The 22,774-nt window shown below is 40.4% G+C and overlaps 1 protein-coding gene across 1 annotated transcript in view; it reads left to right on the forward strand.

Moving 5' to 3' along the window:
- The window catches only part of cntn5 (contactin 5), a 73,633-nt gene that overhangs the window by 25,748 nt on the left and 25,111 nt on the right, over positions 1-22,774 (forward strand). Inside the window, exons 3-8 of the mRNA XM_062473124.1 lie at positions 1,656-1,865; positions 4,805-4,928; positions 5,013-5,188; positions 9,820-9,915; positions 15,107-15,310; positions 20,279-20,381. Of these exons, the coding sequence (XP_062329108.1) occupies positions 1,656-1,865; positions 4,805-4,928; positions 5,013-5,188; positions 9,820-9,915; positions 15,107-15,310; positions 20,279-20,381 (913 nt within the window). The remainder of the gene's footprint in view (positions 1-1,655; positions 1,866-4,804; positions 4,929-5,012; positions 5,189-9,819; positions 9,916-15,106; positions 15,311-20,278; positions 20,382-22,774) is intronic.

Here is a 22,774-nt window from a genome sequence, read left to right on the forward strand (position 1 = left end):
ATTGTCTTGGCTCTATTTGTCATTTCCTCAGCTCCCCTGAATCAGCTGCACATTACTTGCATTTTTGTATGGCATTGTCTTTTTGTGTTTCTGTCTGGTACAGTATCTATGTTACTCATAAAAGTCACTTGTTTATCACATCTAATTTTCTGAGTAGAGTGATTCAGATCCAAGAAAAAGTGACCACATTACTGATATTTCACAGTGTCTTCACAGCTGTATTTGTCTGTTTTGAATTCCTGGCAGACTGGCTCCACAGTGAATCTAACCCTCCCCCCCCCACATAATGCTAATTACTATCCCCAGGTATCATGGCATACCTGGATTATTTGCTGTGAAGGAAAACATCCATGACAGTGCGGTGCAGTGTCATGTAAGGGGCCTTCAGGAATACTTTTGTAAACGTGAGGTTAGGGCTGAATAATCACTTTTGACATCACCCCCACTATCCTCTGTAACACAGCGTTGGACGGTTTTCAGCCACAGTGAGTGTTTTCTTTTTCCATCTTCCAAAAGATAAGGATCAAAGGGATCTGCAAGGGTCATTGCCTTTATCAGATGAAGGTGACAGTTGACAAGAGCCTGCGCTTGCCGGTTCCGCCAGTCAAACAGACAAAAGAGTGTCCTCATAATAGGCTGCATTTGTCAGAAGTTATCCCCAGTGTGAACTTTAAATGTGAAGAACCAGATATAGTCATACTGTTGTGTTGATCTTTTCTTTATTTTCCCTTTCCATCCACCAGTAAAATTAACTGTTATTAGTAGAGACAACCAAGATGATAAAGCGGTATTCATTAAAATAAAACTCCTATATTGACAGTTTCTCATTTAACTTTCTCATTTAACTTTTCTGGCATAAAAATAACTCACTGAAGGCCAATTAAGTCTTAATAGAATTATGAAGTATAGTAGTTGTCTACTTTACATTTGAAGATAATAGAATGTTTTGCAGCAGAGAACTCCCCTAAGGCTTGGGATTATTCTGTTTGACTCTTTCAAAGCATTTGATCACATGGAGGCAAACAAACACCCATCATAGACTTTTATCAGCCTTAAAGTATTTTCTCTCCATGAGTAGCAATATTTATTTGCAGACATTCTTCTGTCAACAATACTTTTTGCCTTATTTCCTTTTGCATGTTTTTAATTTACAATCTTTGTTTCACTATGTGTCTGTGCTGACCTTCTCCAGTAAACAGTATAATCAAAGACAATATCATAAAAGAATCAAAACAACCAATTCAAGGATTGCGAGGCAATCGTTCTGTGCAGCTCATGTGAAGTGGACGCTATGCGAGGAAGGTGTGGTGAGAATCATATGCTGTGACAATCCAGTCATGCTGGATCTTACACGTTCAATAATCAATTATGAACCTCTTAGACTATTTCACTTTAAAGAAAGTTGTCCATCTTCTGTTATTTTACTGAGTTGTTTTTGTTATGGTTGTTATATTGCATATGGCATTGATGTATGTGAAGTCACTGTGAAGCTGAATGGGAAAAGGAAAAATGAGCTCCTGGGAGAAGAAAATTTATATGGGCTAGAGATATAAAGGGAAGGATTTTCCTCATAAATCTCATCTGTCTGTCTATCTTTTTATCTGTCTGTCTGTCTGTCTGTCTGTCTGTCTGTTTGTCCTTCTGTTATATTGTAGACATTGCCAAAGCCGTTGCGGGAAGGCCTGTATCTTATGCAGCATTGTTGAGGATGAAACCGGAAAGCTCTTCCTCATTGCTCAATTCACGGACCAGACCTCGACACGACCGTAGCAGAGGGCCGTTGTCTCCTGACTGGCCGTCTTTCCCCAGTCACCACCTGTCAGCCCTAAGTCTGCTCAGCTCTCAAGAGGACTACAGGAGTGAAGGTAAGCATCCGATCTGGGGCGCCATGGTCAGTCGTCTCTGCCTGGCCTTCAGACGAAACATCGGCTGCTTGGTTAGTTCTGAAAATGAATCTCACCTATCCATCATCACTGTGTACAGTCCAGAGTGACCTGGCCATGCCCTCTGTGAAATTGAAGAAGGATCCTGGCTGCATCGGCCCCTCCCTCGGCTCTTGTCCACACTAGAACTGTAGATAGATACAATTGTCAGAAAAGGATGGATTAATTTCAGGATGGGGAGACCGTGGCTGATCTGTAGATGTGGAATCATTTATGAATTGGTCAGATTGTGCCCTAATGTAACAATGAGTCCAAAGATGTCATTACATTTCTTTTTTGGCTGCAAGGATATCCTTGACATTATCATCATTAATGTCTTGACATGTAGACTCTCAAATCTGTTAGACTCGGGGAAGGAAAAAAGGTAATGTCTGTGATGTCCATCTGCATCTCACACAAGTCACACATTGCAGTGATGTTTTATTGGTGCACTGCTGTACATTGAAGACAAAATCTGTGGGAATACATTATTGGCTAACTACTTAGACACAGTATCTTTAGTTTTCAAAGCAGCATACCTTCACACTGCACTTCCCACTGTTGCTAGCTACAGAAGTTACGATTAGATCGCATGCACTGATTAGAGTTTTTCTGAGAGTATTTCCCCTTCTTTGCTGTGTGCATTTAAAAAAAAACTGTCATTTTATATACTTAAACTACACTACAGTGTCCTCTCTGAAGACGTAAGCATCTTTTTTCCTGTAAGTGCTCTGAGTCAGGTTATTCATGGACAGCTGCCTTCCTACTCTTTATCTACCTTAAAACAGGTCAAAAGCTCCGAGCTGGAACTTAAGGGACCATGGCTGCTTTTAGTAGTGCTGCTAATGCTATGAGTTAATAGCCAGTAAGTAAGTTGGAGAGCACTCTAAAGCCTTGACCAAGTCTGCAGTGTTATTGTGCATACTCCATAGAAGAAACATTTGCATCCATCTCAGTCTGCATGAATATATGGATACTGTATACTAGTAGCTGTGGCATTATATCCATGTTAATGGAATCAATACTGCCTTCAAGATAAGGCTGTATATACAGCCAATGTTTGCATTTGGAAGTGTGCATGATCCTTTGAGCATGCAGATCCAGGAAATGCCTCAAGCCATTTTTTTCCCTCCATGAATAAGTGTCCCTTATTATCAGTACATGTGTCATCTTGGACCTGAAAGCCTTAACAGTTATATTCTGATATTCATTCACCTTTACCGTTCACTCTTCAATGTCATTGTGGTTGCAGATAAATCTTTCATGGAACTATCGGATTTTATATTTTACCTCCCTGAAGTCAGGGTCGTTACAGAAGTACAAGCACATCTTCCAGATGTGTCACTGGAAGATAGTGCAGACATATTTTTGTCTTTTATTTATTTTTTTGAGCAGTGGATGTTTGATTATGTCTACTAACCTTGGAGTGAAACTCACTTATACAGGAGTAGATCATCTTCTCTATCACCCAATCGCTTTGTTGTATTTTAAAAGATTTTGTGTAAGACAGCTGGCTTAGTCTTCATTCAGTGTGTTCTGTCTACATCTGATTTATGTATAGTCTTATAGAGCCATTATTTTCCCCATGGAGTTCTTTTTTTGATGCCAAGAGGCTGTTGAGATTACAAGAAAAAAGCTATTTTGTCATCAGATCATTCTTAAATGGAGGCAAATAAGTGCAGCAGGCTATTGGAAGATCGGGATTTATGCCAGGACATGTGTGTTTCATAACAATGGTCAGTTGTGTAACCTCTCACAACAGATAAGTATCTTCAAAGCCGGCCAACACTCTTTGACAAAATAAATCAAGTAATTTAGTTTAGATGGATGTATGCAATAGATTAGCAGATAGAAAAGCAGATTAAAATGGCATTTCGAATGTATTCAACATTTGCCTCAAGAGACCTGCTTTTCTTTCTCTGTGAGAAGTTTAACCTTTAGTAAACATGTGGAAAGTAGGCTGGAAAGTAGCTGAAGACCACATCAAAGTGGGAATTGCTCACAAAGGGACTGGCAGGAACCGTGGATGAGAGAGGCAGCAAACCAGTAAGCATATGGACATTGTAGGAGTGCTATTTCAAAAATAGAGCTCTTTCATCTCGCAGGGCATGTATTGCCATGAAGCAGTCAGTGGCATCTTGTTTTACACTCGGAAGATAAGCACGTGGCTCGTCCATGTAGACTTACTTTGTTTAGCATGGATTAGCTGCTAATTGCTTTTAAGTTTGCTTCAGTGCAACAATTAGCACCGTGAACCACAGTGCCCTCCAACTTAGACTTTGATTAGAACAGAGAAATATGAAAGTACTAATTGGCATTCTTCATAAAGACATGTTTTGCTCTAAGCCTTTACTTCACCCCTGTCCATAAATTAGGTGATAGAGAAGACTTCAAAAAAGATTGGATATTTTCAATGAAGAGCAATGCATGCTCAGGTCTGAATGTTGTCCATCAAAACAACTGTATTCATTGTAGTGTGAATATCTACAGTACTAATATCCCATGGGCAGCCTGTAGCTTTAAAGCTGTATTGTATCAGTTATGCAACAGCAGTTCCGCATGCTGATGAGGGCCCTCTGCGTACTCATTATTTTCAGAAGGGTATACATCCATAAAAACACAGAAATGGTTTAGATCAGTCATAGAGAAAGTAAAGTACAGTTAATTGTGTTTGAACACAAAGCAAAGTAACAATTAAAGGAGGAATTTGTGTAAAAATTACATTTTAGTAAACCCGCATAGCCTGTCAAATGGAGTCAGTGAAGGAGAATGCTCACTCTTCACTATGGAGGCTGGATGTCATTGTGCGATCATTTTCACCTTTGGCTATTGGACAAAAAGGTGATGAATTCCCTGACACAGTCCATGTGTTCTGACTTAAGAGAATGAAGAGTTTGGACCAGTATTCATTCAGGAGCCCGAAGATGGCATCTTTGCGTTGGACTCAGAAGAGAGGAAGGTGATGATGAACTGTGAAGCACGAGGCAATCCTCCACCTACGTACAGGTACTGTATGTCCATCCTCTGTCCTCGTTCACAATGTTGTCTATCTCCTTTATTAACCCATCTCTGCTCTAATTGTGTTGGAAGTTGGCTCATCAATGGGACAGAGGTGGATGTTGAATCAGACTATCGCTACACCTTTATCGACGGAAACTTGATCATAACCAATGCAAGTGAAGTCACGGATTACGGGAGATACCAGTGCAAAGCAGATAATAGCTATGGAACAATCCTGAGTCGAGACGCCCTCTTGCAGTTTGCTTGTAAGTATTTTCCTTGTTGCTTTATTCACCTTTTTTATATCCCATATATTTGTAAAGTACTGGCACATGGTGATATTTCTGAATATTTACAAATTATATATGTTAAAAGTCAGGTGGAGTCAGGTGGCTGAGCGGTGAGGGAATCGGGCTAGTAATCCGAAGGTTGCCAGTTCGATTCCCGGTCATGCCAACTGACGTTGTGTCCTTGGGCAAGGCACTTCACCCTACTTGCCTCGGGGGAATGTCCCTGTACTTACTGTAAGTCGCTCTGGATAAGAGCGTCTGCTAAATGACTAAATGTAAATGTAAAAAATAGGTTAGTTAATGGGATCTTTCCCATTAGCCCTGTGTCTTTTTGACTAAACTAGACCTGCTTAGTTCCAGGGGTACATAAACACCATGTAACACCACCTTTTGCTTGCGCATTTGGCTCCACTGGCTCCATTTACCCCTGATTTGCCTATTAGCTGGGAAAGTGCCCTCAACTCTGTGTCTCAGCGCTGAATGAAACCAAAAAGCACATTTCTTCCCCTAGTAATCCCCTGGCCAAACTCCAAACCATCATCACAAGCCAAGTAAGCATAGAAGAAGAGGCCTGGGGCGCAGTGCTTGGTGGAAACCACATTGTTGGTTTTGCTCACAGTTTCCTCAGGAGCAATGACCATAATAGCCTTATTGGCATGCCCACAGGGAGCTTATGCTTCAGTATGCTCTGTCGGTGGACTGTTTCTAGGAAATACATGATGTTATGTTTATTTCTTTATTTTATGGGGACTTATACTTTGTTTCTGGAGGTAAAAGTGAAGGTGGAAGTGATGAATTACTCCATTGAAAGGAAAAAGCAAAGCAATGATTTTTGCTTCACTTTCTACCCAAAGAAAAGGTTTGTTGGCTTGGCTTGTGTACTGGAGGTTTTTGTTTGCGTTGCATACCCAGTGAAGTCTTGCCAAAGTGTTGCAGCTACAGTACCCTATCACTAGGATTAACTCAAAGGTTGTTCTCTGTGCGATTGCATGGACAGGGCATGTTGCTGTTTGTTGTTATTTATAGTGCATCTCGATACCATGCACAATCCAACACATCAAAAATATCGACTTCAAAGCCATTTTCTGTTTTTCCATACATACCCTGTTGCTAATCTGGTTGAAGGTGGTAAGCTACTGCAGATGGTGACTCAAATAGTTTTCTCTTATTTTAAACCAAATATTATAAAACTGTTTGCATGTTCTCAAGACTCATGATTCAGACACTTTTTGTTTGATTATTGCTCTCAAAAGCCTTTCAACAGCTTTCTGACCATGTCAATGTCCAGATTGTGAAGTTAGAATACACTCTGTTAAAATAGCTCCCTCTACAAACACTGAGATATGCTACATGCTCATTCTAGTAGTGTCTACCTTGAGAATGGGCGCTGTGTGCAGCCTTGACAGGACCCACTGGGAGATCAATAGACACAACTGCCTGCTGAGCCTGGCTAGGTCAACAACAGCGAACCCAGAGTGTATTTGTGTGTGCGTGGGCGTGCATGTCTTTGTGTGTAAAAAATTTACAGATTCTTCATAACTCTTATGCACATAAACACGTACAAACGTAGCATAAAAAGGTGTAACCAACAGTACAGTATCTCCGCCTGGGCTTAACATGACATAAGCCATAAAGAGACAGAGAAGTAGAAAGAAAAGTGCCCTGCACCAAACATTTGGATGCAGAGCCTTACTTCTCTCACTCAGCATAACAAATGAGCATCATTAATCACTCCGCTTGAAACTCTCATTTTTTGAAATAATGGCATGGCACAGTTTCATGCATTGAATGGCCTTCTTCACCACCCAGAGTATAAAGTCGCTATTATAAAACTCACCTACACCAGTAATGTTTTATGGATTGTAAGATGGTGTTCAAACTTTGCAGCTGTTTCAGGTCCTTGGAAGATGTTTCACTGAGTAGGGAGGTTATGTATTATAGTGTCTCCTTATCTTTTTTCCTCTCTAAAGCATTACCTTGGGCAGCCCTGAATAGTGGTCCTTTACTCTGTGTCCAGTGCATGCATTTTGAGCATCGCCAAGCACTGTCTGGGAACAGGAGAGGAGGAGGAGGGAGCGTCAACCTTTCTTCAGTGCATCAAGAACACAGCAGCCAATGGTTTCAATATTCTACTCAACGGCCCTGTACTCTGCCTCGAAACCTGTACCAGTAGCACCTCTTTTTCTCTCTTTGTTTTGAAATTCTGAGCTGCTGAACTCACACTTGGGCTATTTTCCAGTCCTGTCTTTGAAGGCAGCAGGCAGAGGGGAAAGCCTCTGATCTTCCTCCCCAGTGGGATCCTCTCTAGTCCCTGCAGACACGAGGGTGGGGGAGACTCGGGTATCGAGCCATACTGAGATCTTCGGTAGAAGTGAGTCAGGGTTGTCTCATTCACGTGTGACATTGAATATATTGTTCTAAAATAGACGAGATGTATTATGTAAAACACAGAGTTGGAGATACAGTGAACGTTTGACTTTTGTGGTAAACAAGTAATATAACTCAGCACTGTCCCATTTTATGTAATTCTAAAAATATTTGATTAAATAAATACGTTCAATCTGTACATCAATATGTTTTAATTATATCCAACATTAACAAGACCTATAGCAGACAGTATGAAGACTTGTTACAAACATCGAAATTTATGATTTTCCCACACAACCCAGCCAGGTGCAAATTTGCCATAGTAATTATACACAACTTATAAGAGTGGCAGATGTGTTTACAAATGAACAGATATTAATTTCTGAGTCGTACCATATGCCATTGGTGACATATTGAAGACATATTGATTGAAGACATATTGAAGACATATTGATTGAAGACATATTGAAGACATATTGATTCACTTAAATAACGTATCACTTTACAAAGGGAATATGTCAAGAGAACTTGAGAGTGCTTTGGATATCCAGCATCTGTTTTACTTATTCTCATACGTTTTCTCATGACACTTCCAGTGGAAATCATATCCAATATAACATCAATAATAACTTTTACATCTCTGTAAATTTTATGAATTTTTACTGGTCTCACCTACCATTGATATTCATAGCCAGCCCTACAAACTAAAGCCTTAGCTATTTGGCTTCCTCATCTTGAGTGAAATTTTAATTATTTATTTTCCTCATCTTTCCCTCTGGAGAAGAAAAAGGAAATCCATTTGCTCATTTTGTCTACAGGAGTAGAAATTGATTAGCTATATTTGGAATGTCATCTCTAAATGGAGTACTGAGCACAAAAAAGGGACAGATACGGAGACCACAGACGGGCTATGGACATGAACAGATGAATCGATAGTCGACATGGTGACAGTGCTCTTCAGGATCTCTGCACAGCTTTACTTCAATGCAGCTTGTTAGTGCAGATAAATCATGTACTCAAGATTATTTTTCCCTCCAATACACCCGGACATATCGTGCCCCAAAGAGTAATGCATGAGTCATCTGTCCCACCTAAACTCTTCCGGGGTTAGCAACATTGTCTTATCTTCTCAAATGCCTTTTTATTTTGTGTTTTTCTTCGTTTGATATCCCCATTTTTTTGTGAGGTGGCCATGTGGATCACCCCATGAAAGAGGGTCAATAGGCTGGCCAAAGTGTCACTCCAGTCCTGCGGGGGATGGTATCCCTCATTCCTCATCATTGTAAATACGGCCAGGCTATCAATGTACCCGGCAGATACATGCAATCTTAGAACTCTGTTGAGCCATTCTGTAAATGGGTTCAAATGATTATTCAAATATCAAGCCTTGCAATGCAAGACACACTCAGTGGTGTTTTATAAAAATCATGAACAGGGGATGTCACTGTATAGTATAAACAATTTCAAATGGTGCTTATTTTATCTACTTTGCACCTTTAATCAGCTGGACTTCCAATATAAGCCTGTATACATTTTTTTGCCCCATCTTTACAAATACATGTTGCCATTTATTAAATAAACTGACTGCATGCTACTTTGAGAAAGAGACTGACATAAAAGAAGGGAGAGATAGAGGAAGACATGCAGGAAATGGCCCGTGCCAGATTCAAACACGGTCCTCTGCGTTAAGTTCTCAGCCTTAGGGGTACACTCTGACCAAGGGAGACCCCCGAACACCACTTGCATGCTACGTTTTGATATAAAGACTTTGAATCCTGTTTGAACAATGTTTGTTCAATGCATCTGAAATTTCGAAGAAACTGAGGTTTTTATATTTGCTAAGAGCCATAATAATCAAATTGTGACTGTATAATGGTAAACATTCTCTTCAGAGTGATGGAATGAAAGTGGTAGGGACTCACAGTCCTGCCTCAGGTCAGCAGACAGCTAGGCTTAACTTTTCATTAGCTTGAATAGCTTGCCTTTGAAGTGCTTTGAGGCAGATGCAGAGTCTCACCTGCATTGCTGTTTAAGCTCTAGGCCGTTTCCCAGTGGTGAAGTAAAGCTATACTGTGTAGTGTAAAAAATCTTTTAAATTCTCACAGATGGTTCTTCCAAATACATTTACACCAGAAAATGTTTTGCTACTGTCTGTCATATTAGTACAGGATGAAGGTCCAAGTGTTTGTAAACATAATCTGTTTGAGTTTTTACTTAGTGCTTCTTTGTTTCTGTTGCAGATCTGGGTGCCTTCAGTGGGAGAACACGAGGAGACGTCTCTGTGCGTGAAGGACAGGGCGTAGTGCTGATGTGCACTCCTCCCGCCCACTCACCAGGTAGGAAGTTCTCACCCCCATCCCAGGTGTGGCTCTCAGTTTTATTAACGGACGCATTATTCAAGCTGCCATTCAGACGTGACATGAGAGGAGGAAATGGCGGCAAAGATGAGGGGTATAGTACTATAGTATTATGGCATACTGTACAGTACTTTGCCATTAAAACAAATTGCACTGTGAACCATACATTGTATCAAAAACAATCCCATTGTTATTCTATCCAGCTAGTACAGTATATGGTCAACTGATACTGTTTTGATGCAGCCTTCAGTGTCAGATTTCTTCTTAGATTTTTGCTCATCGTCCTAGACGATGATCCACTTTAAGCAGACACAGGGTCTCAGAGTTCAAATTTACTGCATCATTAGAAATGAAAGGAAATCCAGAATAGGCAATTATAACACACATGCCACGCAGCATGTGGGGACATTTAATGGCAAATCGCAATGCAGTTGTCCTCTAATGTAAGCTCCTGTGTGAGCCCTCTTTTGTAGCCATGAATCATCCATGTTTTCTCTTCATCAGCTCTGCTCCACCACTGGAGTTTCCCCAAGGGACTTTCTGCCAAGTGCTCTTCAGCTGCACAACCATTTCCTGGATGCCATATTGCATGTCATGGTAACATGTAGAAATCAGAGACTGCACAGCTGGTGGAGAGTGGAGATTGAATTTTCGAATCACATTCACCATAAGCTATTCCCAGTTTAATAAATCAAAGTCTAGGGCAAATGATTCAAAAACATGTATGCATTTCTTCCTTGGGCAGGTGTTCTCATTTTGACTCATTGACCAGTGTTGACCCAATAGTAACAAAGTGCCTGGAACATAGTACTTTTCTAGTGATGTTGGTGGTGTTCCACTGGTTCCACTGGAATGCCTATATGTTTAATTGGCATGAAACTAAACATCCTTCGAATCATGAACATTTGAAATGGACCAAAATTATTCAAAAGCTAATATTTTGAAATGATGTATATGTTGCATACTGTTCATTCATTTTCTTCCATGCGAAGGTCAAGAAGGAACAAAACATTCATGTCAAATGCTTCCTTTTTGGTTACGTGTATTGTATGCAGTCCAATAGAGGTGATGCAGTTGTGATTTAGTTATAAATTGCATCAATTAAATGTTTAGAGCCTTGTTTAATGAGCTATTAGATGAATGTGAGTAGAAAATCGAAATTAATATTCTGGGAACATGAAACAATCTTTAGGTTAATGTATTTCATTCTGTTGTTGGAGAATTTAACTACATTATTAAGGAGGAAGCATTGTAAAATTAGAATGGTCATATAATTGAAAATAATTTGGAATCGCTGAGATGTGAACAGGTTATTATTTTCAATTTTATGGCTTTGCTCTGTATGAGAAGGTTTTTGTGTTGATGCTTTATGAAGTTACTATGACCTCTGAATCCAAATTTATAGATCACTCTTGGCTCTGCTATGTAGCATTAATCAGGCTCATGTTCAAATGATCTACAACTTTTAAGGTTAATGTAAAGTAGTTGCGTCAACAAAAATAATTTATGTAAGTACACATGAAATTAGGACTTCACCAAAACATAAGACTCCACCATTTGTATATGCAATTTAACTCTTTAACTAAGTGTAAATATATCACTGTTTAAACATCTATGAGTCTTGTCAGTGATTAGTCAGCTATATCAAATCAAATTTATTTGTATAGCCCTTTTTACACGCAAGCATGTCACAGAGGGCTTCACATACGCCCATAGAACTGCCACTCAACCAACCTAAACCCTCAAGGAAGACAAGGAAAAACTCCCAGAAAAACTCCCAACAGGAGAAAAAATGGAAGAAACCTTGGGAGGAGCAATTCAGAGAGGGATCCCCTCCTCCAGAGACGGTTTGTGAGAGAGAGGAGCAGAACACAGGCTAAACATAGTCATACAGTGTCAATGGGTTTTGAAACACCAAAATCCATTGTTCAACTTTATAGATGTAGGACAGGACCGGGAGACTTGCTGTTGGCCATCATGGAGACTGGTTCCCGGTTGACGACCAGGTCCAGCGTTGGCCGACCGACGACCAGGCAGGTGCTGACAGCTCAAACCCCCCACACCACAAGGGATGTGTGTGTGTGTGTGGGGGGGGGGGGGGACAGAGAGAGGAGAGCAGGGATTAGAGAATGCCAGGACCAGCTAACAGTTACAGTCATAATAGAATGAGATCCCCACCGGTCAAGTGTGGACTAGTGCAGCAATTTAACAGAGCAAAAAGGGGTATTTGATGCAGCCCCACACACCAAGACAGCGACAGCCCCCCTCGGTTGGAACATGAAATCTGTTCCAGGGGAAAGAACTCTAAAATAAGTTATACTTACAGAATAAGGATGAAAACAACCCGTCCCCCGTTGTCTCCAACTAGTAACAGAAACAATAACAGTAACAATATTCAGCAACGGCAACTATAACAGTAACAATATACAGTAACAGGTTTACTTTATTTGTAACATCTAGATGTAACATCCAGATGGGGCAATGTGAACATATAAGCTATAATAACAATTTAAAGTTGCATGTGATACACACATAGACAAACACACACCCCAGATTTACATAGAATGTAAATACACACATACTCACCTTTAACAATCGTAGAATTGACTAAACAAGAACGTTTTTAACCTAATTTTAAATGTCGAAACAGTATCAGCCTCCTTAATTGAGACAGTTAATTTGTTCCAGAGAAGAGGTGCTCTATATGAGAACGCCCTACCTCCAGCAGTTTTTTTCTTAATTTTGGGAACCACCAGATAGCCGGCATCTTGAGATCTAAGTGTCCTTGCGGGGCAATAGGGTGCAAGGAGACTGGAGAGGTACAGTGGTGCCAATCCATGCAGAGATTTGCAAATTAGTAGTAGAACTTTGAAGTCAGCTCTGGCTTGGATAGGGAGCCAGTGTAAAGAGAAAAGAGTAGATGTTATGTGATCAAACTTTCTTGTTCTAGTCAATAGTCTAGCAGCAGCATTTTGCACCCGCTGTAAATTTTTTAGGTAGGTAATTGGGAGGCCAGAGAACAACACATTGCAGTAGTCCAATCGGGACGTAACAAATGCATGTATTAGTTTTTCAGCATCATCCTTTGAGAGGAATTTTCGTATTTTGAAAATATTACGTAGATGGAAAAATGCAGTTCTGGTAATTTGCTTAATATGGTACTCAAACGAAAGGTCTGGGTCCATTGTGACTCCTACATTTTTTACCAGCTGGCTTTGAGAGACTTTGACGCCGTCTAGGTCTAAGGTCAGATTGGATACATTATTTCTGTATTTTTTAGGACCAAAAATTTGAATTAAGAAGAAGGAAATCATCAAATCAAGGAAGTCATCCAAGTTCTTAACCTGGAAACACATTTTTCCATAGCATGTGGAAATTCTCCAGACTTTATAGACATATATAGCTGAGTATCATCTGCATAACAGTGAAAATTTACCCCAGAGCTTCTAATTATGTTTCCTAAAGGCAACATATAGAGTGAAAATAACAGAGGGCCTAGAACTGAACCCTGTGGTACTCCGTATTTTACAGTGGAGCTCCTGGATGAGCAGCCATCATAGTGGACATATTGTGATCTATCAGATAGATACGATCTAAACCACTCAAGTTACATACCAGAAATCCCAACATAGTTCTCCATACGTTCCAGGATAATCTCATGATCCACAGTGTCAAAAGCTGCACTTAGGTCTAGAACAACCAGGACAGAGATAGAGCCCGCGTCAGATGCTAATAATAGATCATTGACTACCTTGGCAAATGCAGTTTCAGTGCTGTGGTGAAGACTAAATCCAGACTGGAGAGGTTCATAAAGCTGATTTGAGGAGAGGTGCTCAGTGAGCTGTTGTGCCACAGCCTTTTCTAAAATTTTGGAGAGAAATGGCAAATTTGAAATTGGCCTGTAGTTGCTAAGACAGCCTGGATCCAGGTTTGGTTTTTTAAGAAGGGGCTTAATAATAGCTTGTTTGAAATCTTCGGGGACTTGGCCAATTACAATAGATTCATTAATAATACTAAGCATGGGTGGTCCATTAATAGGGAGAAGTTCCCTACAGAGTTTGGCAGGGAGGGTATCGAGAAGGCAGCTAGTGGGTTTCGAGGAGTCTATCAGCTCGATGAACACTTCCATAGAAATAGGGTTAAAGTGAGTGAGAGCCTCAACATGTAGCATGCTTGGTATAGAGGAAAGTTCAGTGTTGATGGCCACTCCTCCAGGACTAGTCTGTAGTTTGTCCCTTATTGTATAGATCTTTTGGTCAAAGAAATCTAAGAAATCATTGGGAGAGAGATCTGAACTAAAACAGAGTGTACTTTTCTTAGTGAGTTTTGCAACAGTATCAAATAGGAACTTAGTCTTGTGTTTGTTCTTACTAATCAACTTAGAGATATACAACCTGAGATGTGCAAATTACAAAAATAGAAATCAATGAACTATGAAATGCATGCATTAATCACATTGTTTGTTAATTGTTGACATCTATTCTATTCAGTATCTACTCTATGATGCATGAAACTGTTTTGAATGATATTGGCAATAACCAAAAACCAAGCTATCAAACTATTTTGTCCTTATAAGACGGATGTTTGCTTAGTATAACATGTACAATTTGGTTCTGTTGCAACAGAAAATGTTGTTCTAAACCAGCATGGGATCTTTCTACTTCCTGTCGTTTGATTTGAAACCCAGCATGACTTCACAAAGAACGTCTAATTTATATGCACATCTGTGCCGCAAAGTCTGCCATGGAGATAGCTTATATCCCTATGTGTTTGTCTTGAATGCAATTATATGTTAACTTACATGTTAATAGCCATATAACTCAGATGTTACTAGTCAGATAACATTTCAGTCACAAAAGTCAGATCTTTTTATCAATTTTCCATGTAAAATCATATTTTTCAGCCACTGTTCAATGTTCCATGCTGTTCATACCTATAGAAGTAAGACATAGCATTGTAGTGGGAGAAAAGAAATACTATAGATGTGCTGTTATGGGTTTACTTGTGTCCTGTGACTGTGAATTCATAAGCAAAAATAGACTTAATTTGAGCTCCCAAGGTGACTGCTCTCGCCCTCTAACAGACTCCATCTGAATAAGAAACAGGGTCCTTGGGGACCTAGTGTGATGTGCATTAGTCTCATCTGTATGCTCTCTCCCTGTTCGTCCAGATATAATATACAGCTGGGTGTTCAATGAGTTTCCCTCGTTCGTGGCCGAGGACAGCCGGCGCTTCATCTCCCAGGAAACCGGCAACCTGTACATCTCCAAGGTGCAGCCCTCAGACGTGGGCAGCTACATCTGTCTGGTGAAGAACACGGTGACCAACGCACGGGTCCTGAGCCCACCGACACCGCTGATACTGAAAACAGATGGTGAGGTTCCCACCCAGCACTTCCCTAACCTTTTAGCACTGCTCTAGTGACAGGCAACGAGTAGGGATCAACCACAACCCTCCTACAAAACGTGTCCAATCCAATTCGGAGAGGTTTGTCTATTTTACTATCCAGTCCCAAGTACAATGGCAGAGAGTAGCAGCATCTTTTACATTTAGCAGACGCTTTTATCCAAAGCGACTTCCAAGAGAGAGCTTTACAAAGTGCATAGGTCACTGATCATAACAACGAGATAGCCACAAAACATTGCGAGTAGCCAAAACATGAAGCACACATTGTGAACAACCAAAATAAGTGCCAAAGGGAAGAACCATAAGAGCATGTAGTTAAACAAGTTACAATTAAACAACATGAACTGCTATAAGTGCAAGTGTACCTGTGGAAAAAGCAAGCAACAATAATAAAAACAATATATCACAGCGAGTACAAAAATTTAAGTCAGTTACCACTAACCACAAGAGCAACAAGTCTCTAAGCAAGAGTCATTGTGATCCTTGAGGAAACTAACATCGGGTCAAGCGAACCATTCCTAAGTACCGTTGTACTCCCGGAACAAGTGCGTCTTGAGCCTTTTCTTGAAGGTGGAGAGACAGTCAGTGTCTCTGATGGAGGTGGGGAGTTGATTCCACCACTGGGGGGCCAGACAGGAGAAGAGCTTGTGTTGGGACCGGGCGGTCTTGAGCGGTGGGACCACCAGGCGGTTGTCTGAAGAAGACCGTAGGTGACGGGTGGGGGTGTAAGGCTGCAGGAGAGACTTGATGTAGACGGGTGCAGTCCCGTTCACTGCTCGGAAGGTCAATACCAGGGTCTTGAATCTGATACGGGCCATGATAGGTAGCCAGTGGAGAGAGATGAGGAGTGGGGTAACATGGGAGCGTCTGGGTAGATTGTAGACCAGGCGGGCCGCTGCGTTCTGAATCCTCTGAAGAGGGCGGGTTGCACATGCTGGGAGACCAGCGAGCAGCGAGTTGCAATAGTCCAACTTGGAGAGGACAAGTGCTTGGACTAGCAGCTGGGTGGAGTGCTCAGACAGGTATCTCCTGATCTTCCGGATGTTATAGAGGGTGAATCTACACGACCGGGAGACCGCAGCAATGTGGGCCGTGAGGGAGAGCTCGTCGTCCATGGTAACCCCAAGGTTCCTTTTGCACATTAGGCAGCACACATGCCACAAGTGGTGTAGTGTTTAATATGTTTACATTACATTCATGTATTTAGCCATAAGAGCATATTTTTCCTGCATTTGTAGAGGGCTTTGGTAGGGAAAGTGTCATGAATTCTAAACGCTGTCTAAATAGATAGTGTGCAAAGCTTTATTATTACTGTGGAGTGCTTTCTCCACTGACAATGTGCTTCGGTGAAACTGCCCATCAGGGAAATCAGTTTCCTGGCATAAAATTAACTGAATCAATGGTCCTCAATGTGGATGGGATTTCACTCTTTTATACTGGCCTCCCAGGAGCTGTAGGAGGGAGCTGTTGGATTCAGGTACATCGTTCACCCATAGCCTTTTCACATCTGACTACACAAGAGTGTCCATCACCCTGCACAGGTGCTTGTCATTGTCAAGGTTTCAGACGGCGATTGAGAATGCCTCCCCAGTGCAGCTGTGAAAGGACTTTTATGCCCATGGAAATCTTGTTGAGGTGGATTTTGCAGCACATATTTGTCTATCCAGAGCAACGTCCCCTCCAGCAAGCTTATGTTTTCCTTTCAATTTGCATAGCCATGTTGTGCGAAACACTCTTTAGAGACAGACATAGCGTTAAGCATTTTACCTCTGCAAATAAGATTGTTCCTCTCATTAACAAAGATAGGAAATTATAAGATGTTCACGACTTGATGATACCATAAACATATCGACAGAGCAGTTGTTTTCTCACCACAGGTGGTGGAGAACAATTTACTTTGTTGTACCCAGAAGTTTCACTTTATTTTGGTTTTGATGTTGTTTTGGGCTTTGGGAAATCTTAATAGGTTGAGGGAGGGTTCTCTCACCTGGAACATAAGTTTGGCCAATTCAAATCTCCACTCAGCCGTGAACTCATTACAACACACGTTTTCTTGGCAGGCGTGGTTTTGGGATTCTCACATATAGCAGCCGTATGTATTGCGAATGTGGGTCTAAAAGGCTGTAAATTACATTGGCACACCTCACAAGAAAATCCCCAGAGCTCACAAGCTGTGTGCTTCTTCAATGCTGGATTTCAACCAATCAGAAGCCACTTAATGTGTCCCTCTGAAAGTAATGGATAATTAGAAACTAGGTAGTTCATGCTGGATCTGTGTGCGGCTCCCCCCTGTCCTGCTCCTGCTCTGACTCTCTTAATCAAAGCTACCTCTGTGCTTCTGGGCTTCATGAGACCCTACGCTAAATCATGGATCTTCACTGAACTACAGTCCACAGGAACATCTAAGGATTATAGCACCTATAGGGTCCTGGATGGATTACCTCCTTTGTGGAAGACATATTAACATAATGATAGTCAGTAGATAATGTAGTTATTTGTAGACTAGTTTAAAACACAAAGCCTTAATTTGCTTTATATTTACAGAAAAATATAATATTGATGTATTATAACTGCATGTGAAAATGCTATTTAATACTATTTGCTATTTACTACACAATGCTGTATGTACACCATGTCACATACACAGTACACCCATCAGTTGACCTAGCATGTGATTAATGACTGTCCAAAAAAGGAAAAGTGCTTCAGCCAAACATGGTTTGATCCCCCTTCTCGCAACCTTTGCGACAATGTCACACTGTGGTTTCATATTAACGGCATATTGAGGCACTATTTTGTGCCCAGAGGGGTACATTTTGTATGTCATACTTCAAAATATACAATGTTGGTATCTGATGGAAGGGCTTTATGTATTAACCTCTGTTAAAAAAAAAAATTAATTTTTAATTTTACAGTATTAGTACATTGGACATTATCACGTAGTTTAAAACTCAACATTGTCATCAATGTTGTTGACAATGATCTGATCTCACCCTTAGCTGAAAAGGGCAGGTATGTCTAGGTTGAATTTCTTTGACTTGACGTTTTATGTGTCTTGTTTTCCATCACACAGGAATTGGCAGAGCTCCAACCATACGTTACGGTGTAATTTAGTCTGAACATGGCACAAAACACACAAAAAAATAGTAAATACAGGGAATTGGGTAAATACATGGAATTGGAACATAAAATAAACTGCCTGACCACAAATGTAGGTTGGTCATGTTTTAGTACAAAAATCCTAGACAGTCAAATTATATACAATATATTACAACACACTGCAGGCACATCACAAGTTTGATGTTGAATGTACTCTGGCATGAACCAGTGAAATATAGCAAATTCATTAAATGCGAAGGGCTGCTTTGGAGCCGTAAATGTGTAAAATGAGATTGAATCTGAAAAGTTCCTTGCAACAAACATCGTAAAATGTATTGTGTACAGACAGTGTATTCTTTTTACTGCTTGGTTTTCATCTCCATCTCATGACAAGGTGTGCCAAACAGCTGGTTCAATATGTGGAATGTGAAATTGCGGTTCGCCAAATGTAATTTAGACATGGTCATTTATCTAAGCGACCATCATTCAGGTACTGTAAATTGTCTGATAAGGTCAATGTGAATTCATGAGTGGTGCTGTTGCAAACATGCTCAAGCTTGCCAGCTCATGCAGTGTTTGTAGTAGTATTTAAAATGCCTGAGCAAAGAGACACACTCTCATGTAAAATTCATAACACAATCTCCCATTTAATAAGACGGATAATGGTAATTAGGTCCTGGATGGCAGTGTTTTCCTTTGTTATTTCAAATTTGCTCAATGCCATATGATATTTCTTTGTTGCAAATGGATATAGATGGACCTTTAAAATTCAGTTGAATAAACAAAGACACCATGTCCCCTGGCTGGGACAGACAGGGAGGGGGGGACAACTGAAGTGGCTCTTAGTTGTCTTGGAATCAGTTTTATTGATTATTTTACAATAGAGACAAAGAATATTTTCCCCTGTGACCTTTGTGGCACAATTTGTTTCTTTTAATTGCTCATTAAATATAAATACTTATATCTGAGAAAACATTGGATGAACATGGGATGTTAAGGGTTTGTTGTGCCATACATTAGGACCAGGATCATCCATACACGCAGCAACATGGTTTTAAACTAGCTGCTGTAGAGCTGCTGTGTTATGTAACCTTCAGGGCTCCTCAGCTCACTTTGACTAGCAACAGCCTGTGACAAAGTGCTGTATGTTGAACAGAATAAATAAAACCTAGGCTTCACTGTAAATCCCACTCCAAGCCTTTTCTGTTGTGTTGCTATACATGCACAACGGTACCAATATACATGGTGGCTTCAGAAAGATTTTAGAAAGAAAGAAAGAATTTAGAAAAAAAATGTATTCATCATTTCTTGTATTAAGTATATGTCATTGTATAATGTTTCGTCATCTGCATTCACTGTGCTGGTTTTCCCCAAGAAACGAATTCATAAAAGTGCACTTTTTGTTAATCTGGGGCACACTTTGTTTGCTTGGACACATAATTAATGAGGATAGTGTAACAGGGAGCGATTGGAAGACAGCAAGGTGGATTATTTGGCATAAGCAGCAGACGGTGTGAGTAATGTGCAGTCCCAGACCGGTGAACTGCATGATTTAGTGTACCGTGTGCGCTGCGAGACCGGAGCAGGCCTCTTAACGCCAGGGCACCTCAGGCACTTTGGATCAGCATCTACAACCCGGTGCACTTTGTTTTCTGTGTGGCTGCATTTTGGCTTACATCTGTGCTATTGTAAGGGATTGGGTGGGAAAGCTACAAATAGTGATTACAGTAAATACATTGGTCTCAGTCTGACAAGTTAAAGGTGGGTGCATAGGTAGTGTGAGCTTCTATGTCCTCTTGTTCTGCGAACTTAATTCTCTTTTCCCTTTGTCATCCAGGTATAATGGGAGAATATGAGCCGAAAATTGAGGTGCATTTTCCTACATCTGTTCTGGCTGCTAAAGGAGTGACTGTGAGACTGGAGTGCTTTGCCCTGGGGAAGTAAGTAAGCAAGCAAGCAAATCCTTGTGGACATACATTTTTATTATTTATGGTAAAATTATAGAAACCTCCAGGTACAGCACCACTTTCACTGGTGGGCCATCATTGGTATGGCTAACACCCTTCTCAAGTAATGTTTCAGACATGTGTTATCTCAACCAAATGGGAACCCTTTTCTCATTATTTTGATCCACTGAAGGACCACTATCCCTCTAATGCAGAAATAGTCTTCCGGCTGGATTTGAATGACTATAGAGCACTGCAAAGCATCATAGCTAGCCTACTTGATGGCATGTTAGGGCTTATAGGATAGAAATGAAGAGGGAACTCAGCCCTGGGGAGCAATGTGTTCTGATAATAGAGAGCCAGTAATATGCCCGTGTTTGCAGGGTGCTTTTAATATCTGTTATGTGTGTGGAGGGCCAAGGTTAGGTCTTTGAAAAATGAAACTGGCCACCACTCGTGCAATGCCAGGAGGGAAAATAACATTTGTCAGCAGCATTGTGTCCAGGGTACTTGTTCATGGTTGCTAAAATTAGTCATCCTAGCTGGTTTCTTGGTTTAAAAAGTAATCTGAAAAGCAAGGTTGTACTGTAGTTTTGTGTTGGTGAATCTACACATAAGCTTATTGGATTGACTGCATCTCTCACAATGTGAAAACTTTGATGATGTTATAGCCATCTTGTTTGAAAATTAAAATTCAAGAATGCTAAAACTCCTCAGACGATGATGACAAGAGAATAAGTGAAAGACTCATCTATTTTTTGGTTCATCTCTTACTCAAAGCTAATGTGTTTTGCATAACGCAATGCAATTTTCATTTCACTCCATAATCCTGTATCATCCCTACTTCATTGTTTATCATTATTTGATATGAATAATTCATTGCTGAATCACATCTTAAGTGCAAACAGCTTCTAATATACGGAATTGCAAGGAGCTTGTAATTGTTTACAAAGCTTTCAAGGGGCTCCTTTGGAGCAAAAGTCATTTACAATTAATTATCAGCATTAGAATAATGAGTCATTTCCTAAACATATAGACATAGTGGGCCGCACAGCCTCATGCCTTACTTATTCCCATTAGAATAAGCAGAGGCTTTAGGAGGCTGAGCAAACAGACAAACTTATTCAGACCGATCCCTGTTCTCCCATCACAGGACTAATTTGGGCATTATGGCTTTCAGTCTGATGGTGATCCTAGTGACTTACCCCCTTACCTACAAATGAATGATTTATCAATGCACCCTATTAAGAAATGTCAGTCTTTATATAACACTGAAAACAAACTTTGATTGGTTTTGTTCTCCTGTCGATCAATATGTATGATGGCCCCTCTAGTGTAGACAGTACAGAGTGTTCTTTGTGTGGAAAGGCCACAGCATCTACATTCAGACAAGGCAAACTGAAGTGAATGCCTTGCAGCAACAACAACAAATGTAGTGTGGGTAACTGTCAAAAGCACGGCAGTTTAAAGCTAACTTTTAAGTTGTTTGGCTTTCTTTCTCAGGAAGCTGTCAGAAGGTTTATCAATAGGTCGAAGGAGTTCATTATGTGATTATATCACAATGCAATCTTTTCAGAATTCAAACAAATGTATCAGAAAGAAAGGTCCAGCTGTGACTGGATTCAGCTGTATAGCCAGTTCTACAGACTTGCAGACAGTATTATAGACCAGCAGACACAGTACATGATCTCTCCTGTTCATATTCGGATTCATCAACTCAAATATTCATACAGTACCTTCAATTCTGCTTTACGATGTTACATGATATACTTTATATCTATAAAATTTAATTTTATAATTTACATTTAGTTTGTTCCTCCTAAGAGAAAATGTTTAGCACTAAGACATTGACCTCCCTGGTTTTATGACCAGGTTTCACCAGCATTACATAAGGATTGAAGATATCCCTTGGTAATATTGGTCCGAAAGCTTTTTTAGATGTTAAGGCTGTGCTTAATACTGAACGTGCTTTGAATCCCAGTAAGAGAACATAGCAGCCAAGACGCGTACATGTCCTTGCGAATTTACAGATAAAAAGCTGTGGGATGTAACAATTTCATCACGGCTGAATGATTGATGGGTGCACTGGAGGTTTCCACAATGTCACATTTCCATCTTTCTGAGACCTGTCAACCTGGGCTGTCATACAAGTGCAGCACTGATAAAGTGTAGTGAGACATCCTCTGTGTACATGTACAGCCCATCTGTCATTAGGATTCATAGGGGGGATATCACCAACAAACACTGATGAACAACACTGGTCTAACACTAATCATGAAAACCATTCTGACCAGAACTGGTGACCTGATTTTGCATTATATTTTAATATACTACACACACCTGTGCAAAACATAATGACATTCTAAAGTACACCGCTTTCACTGGAG

Source organism: Osmerus eperlanus, chromosome 11, assembly GCF_963692335.1.
Source record: "Osmerus eperlanus chromosome 11, fOsmEpe2.1, whole genome shotgun sequence".
In the NCBI taxonomy this organism is placed as follows: domain Eukaryota; kingdom Metazoa; phylum Chordata; class Actinopteri; order Osmeriformes; family Osmeridae; genus Osmerus; species Osmerus eperlanus.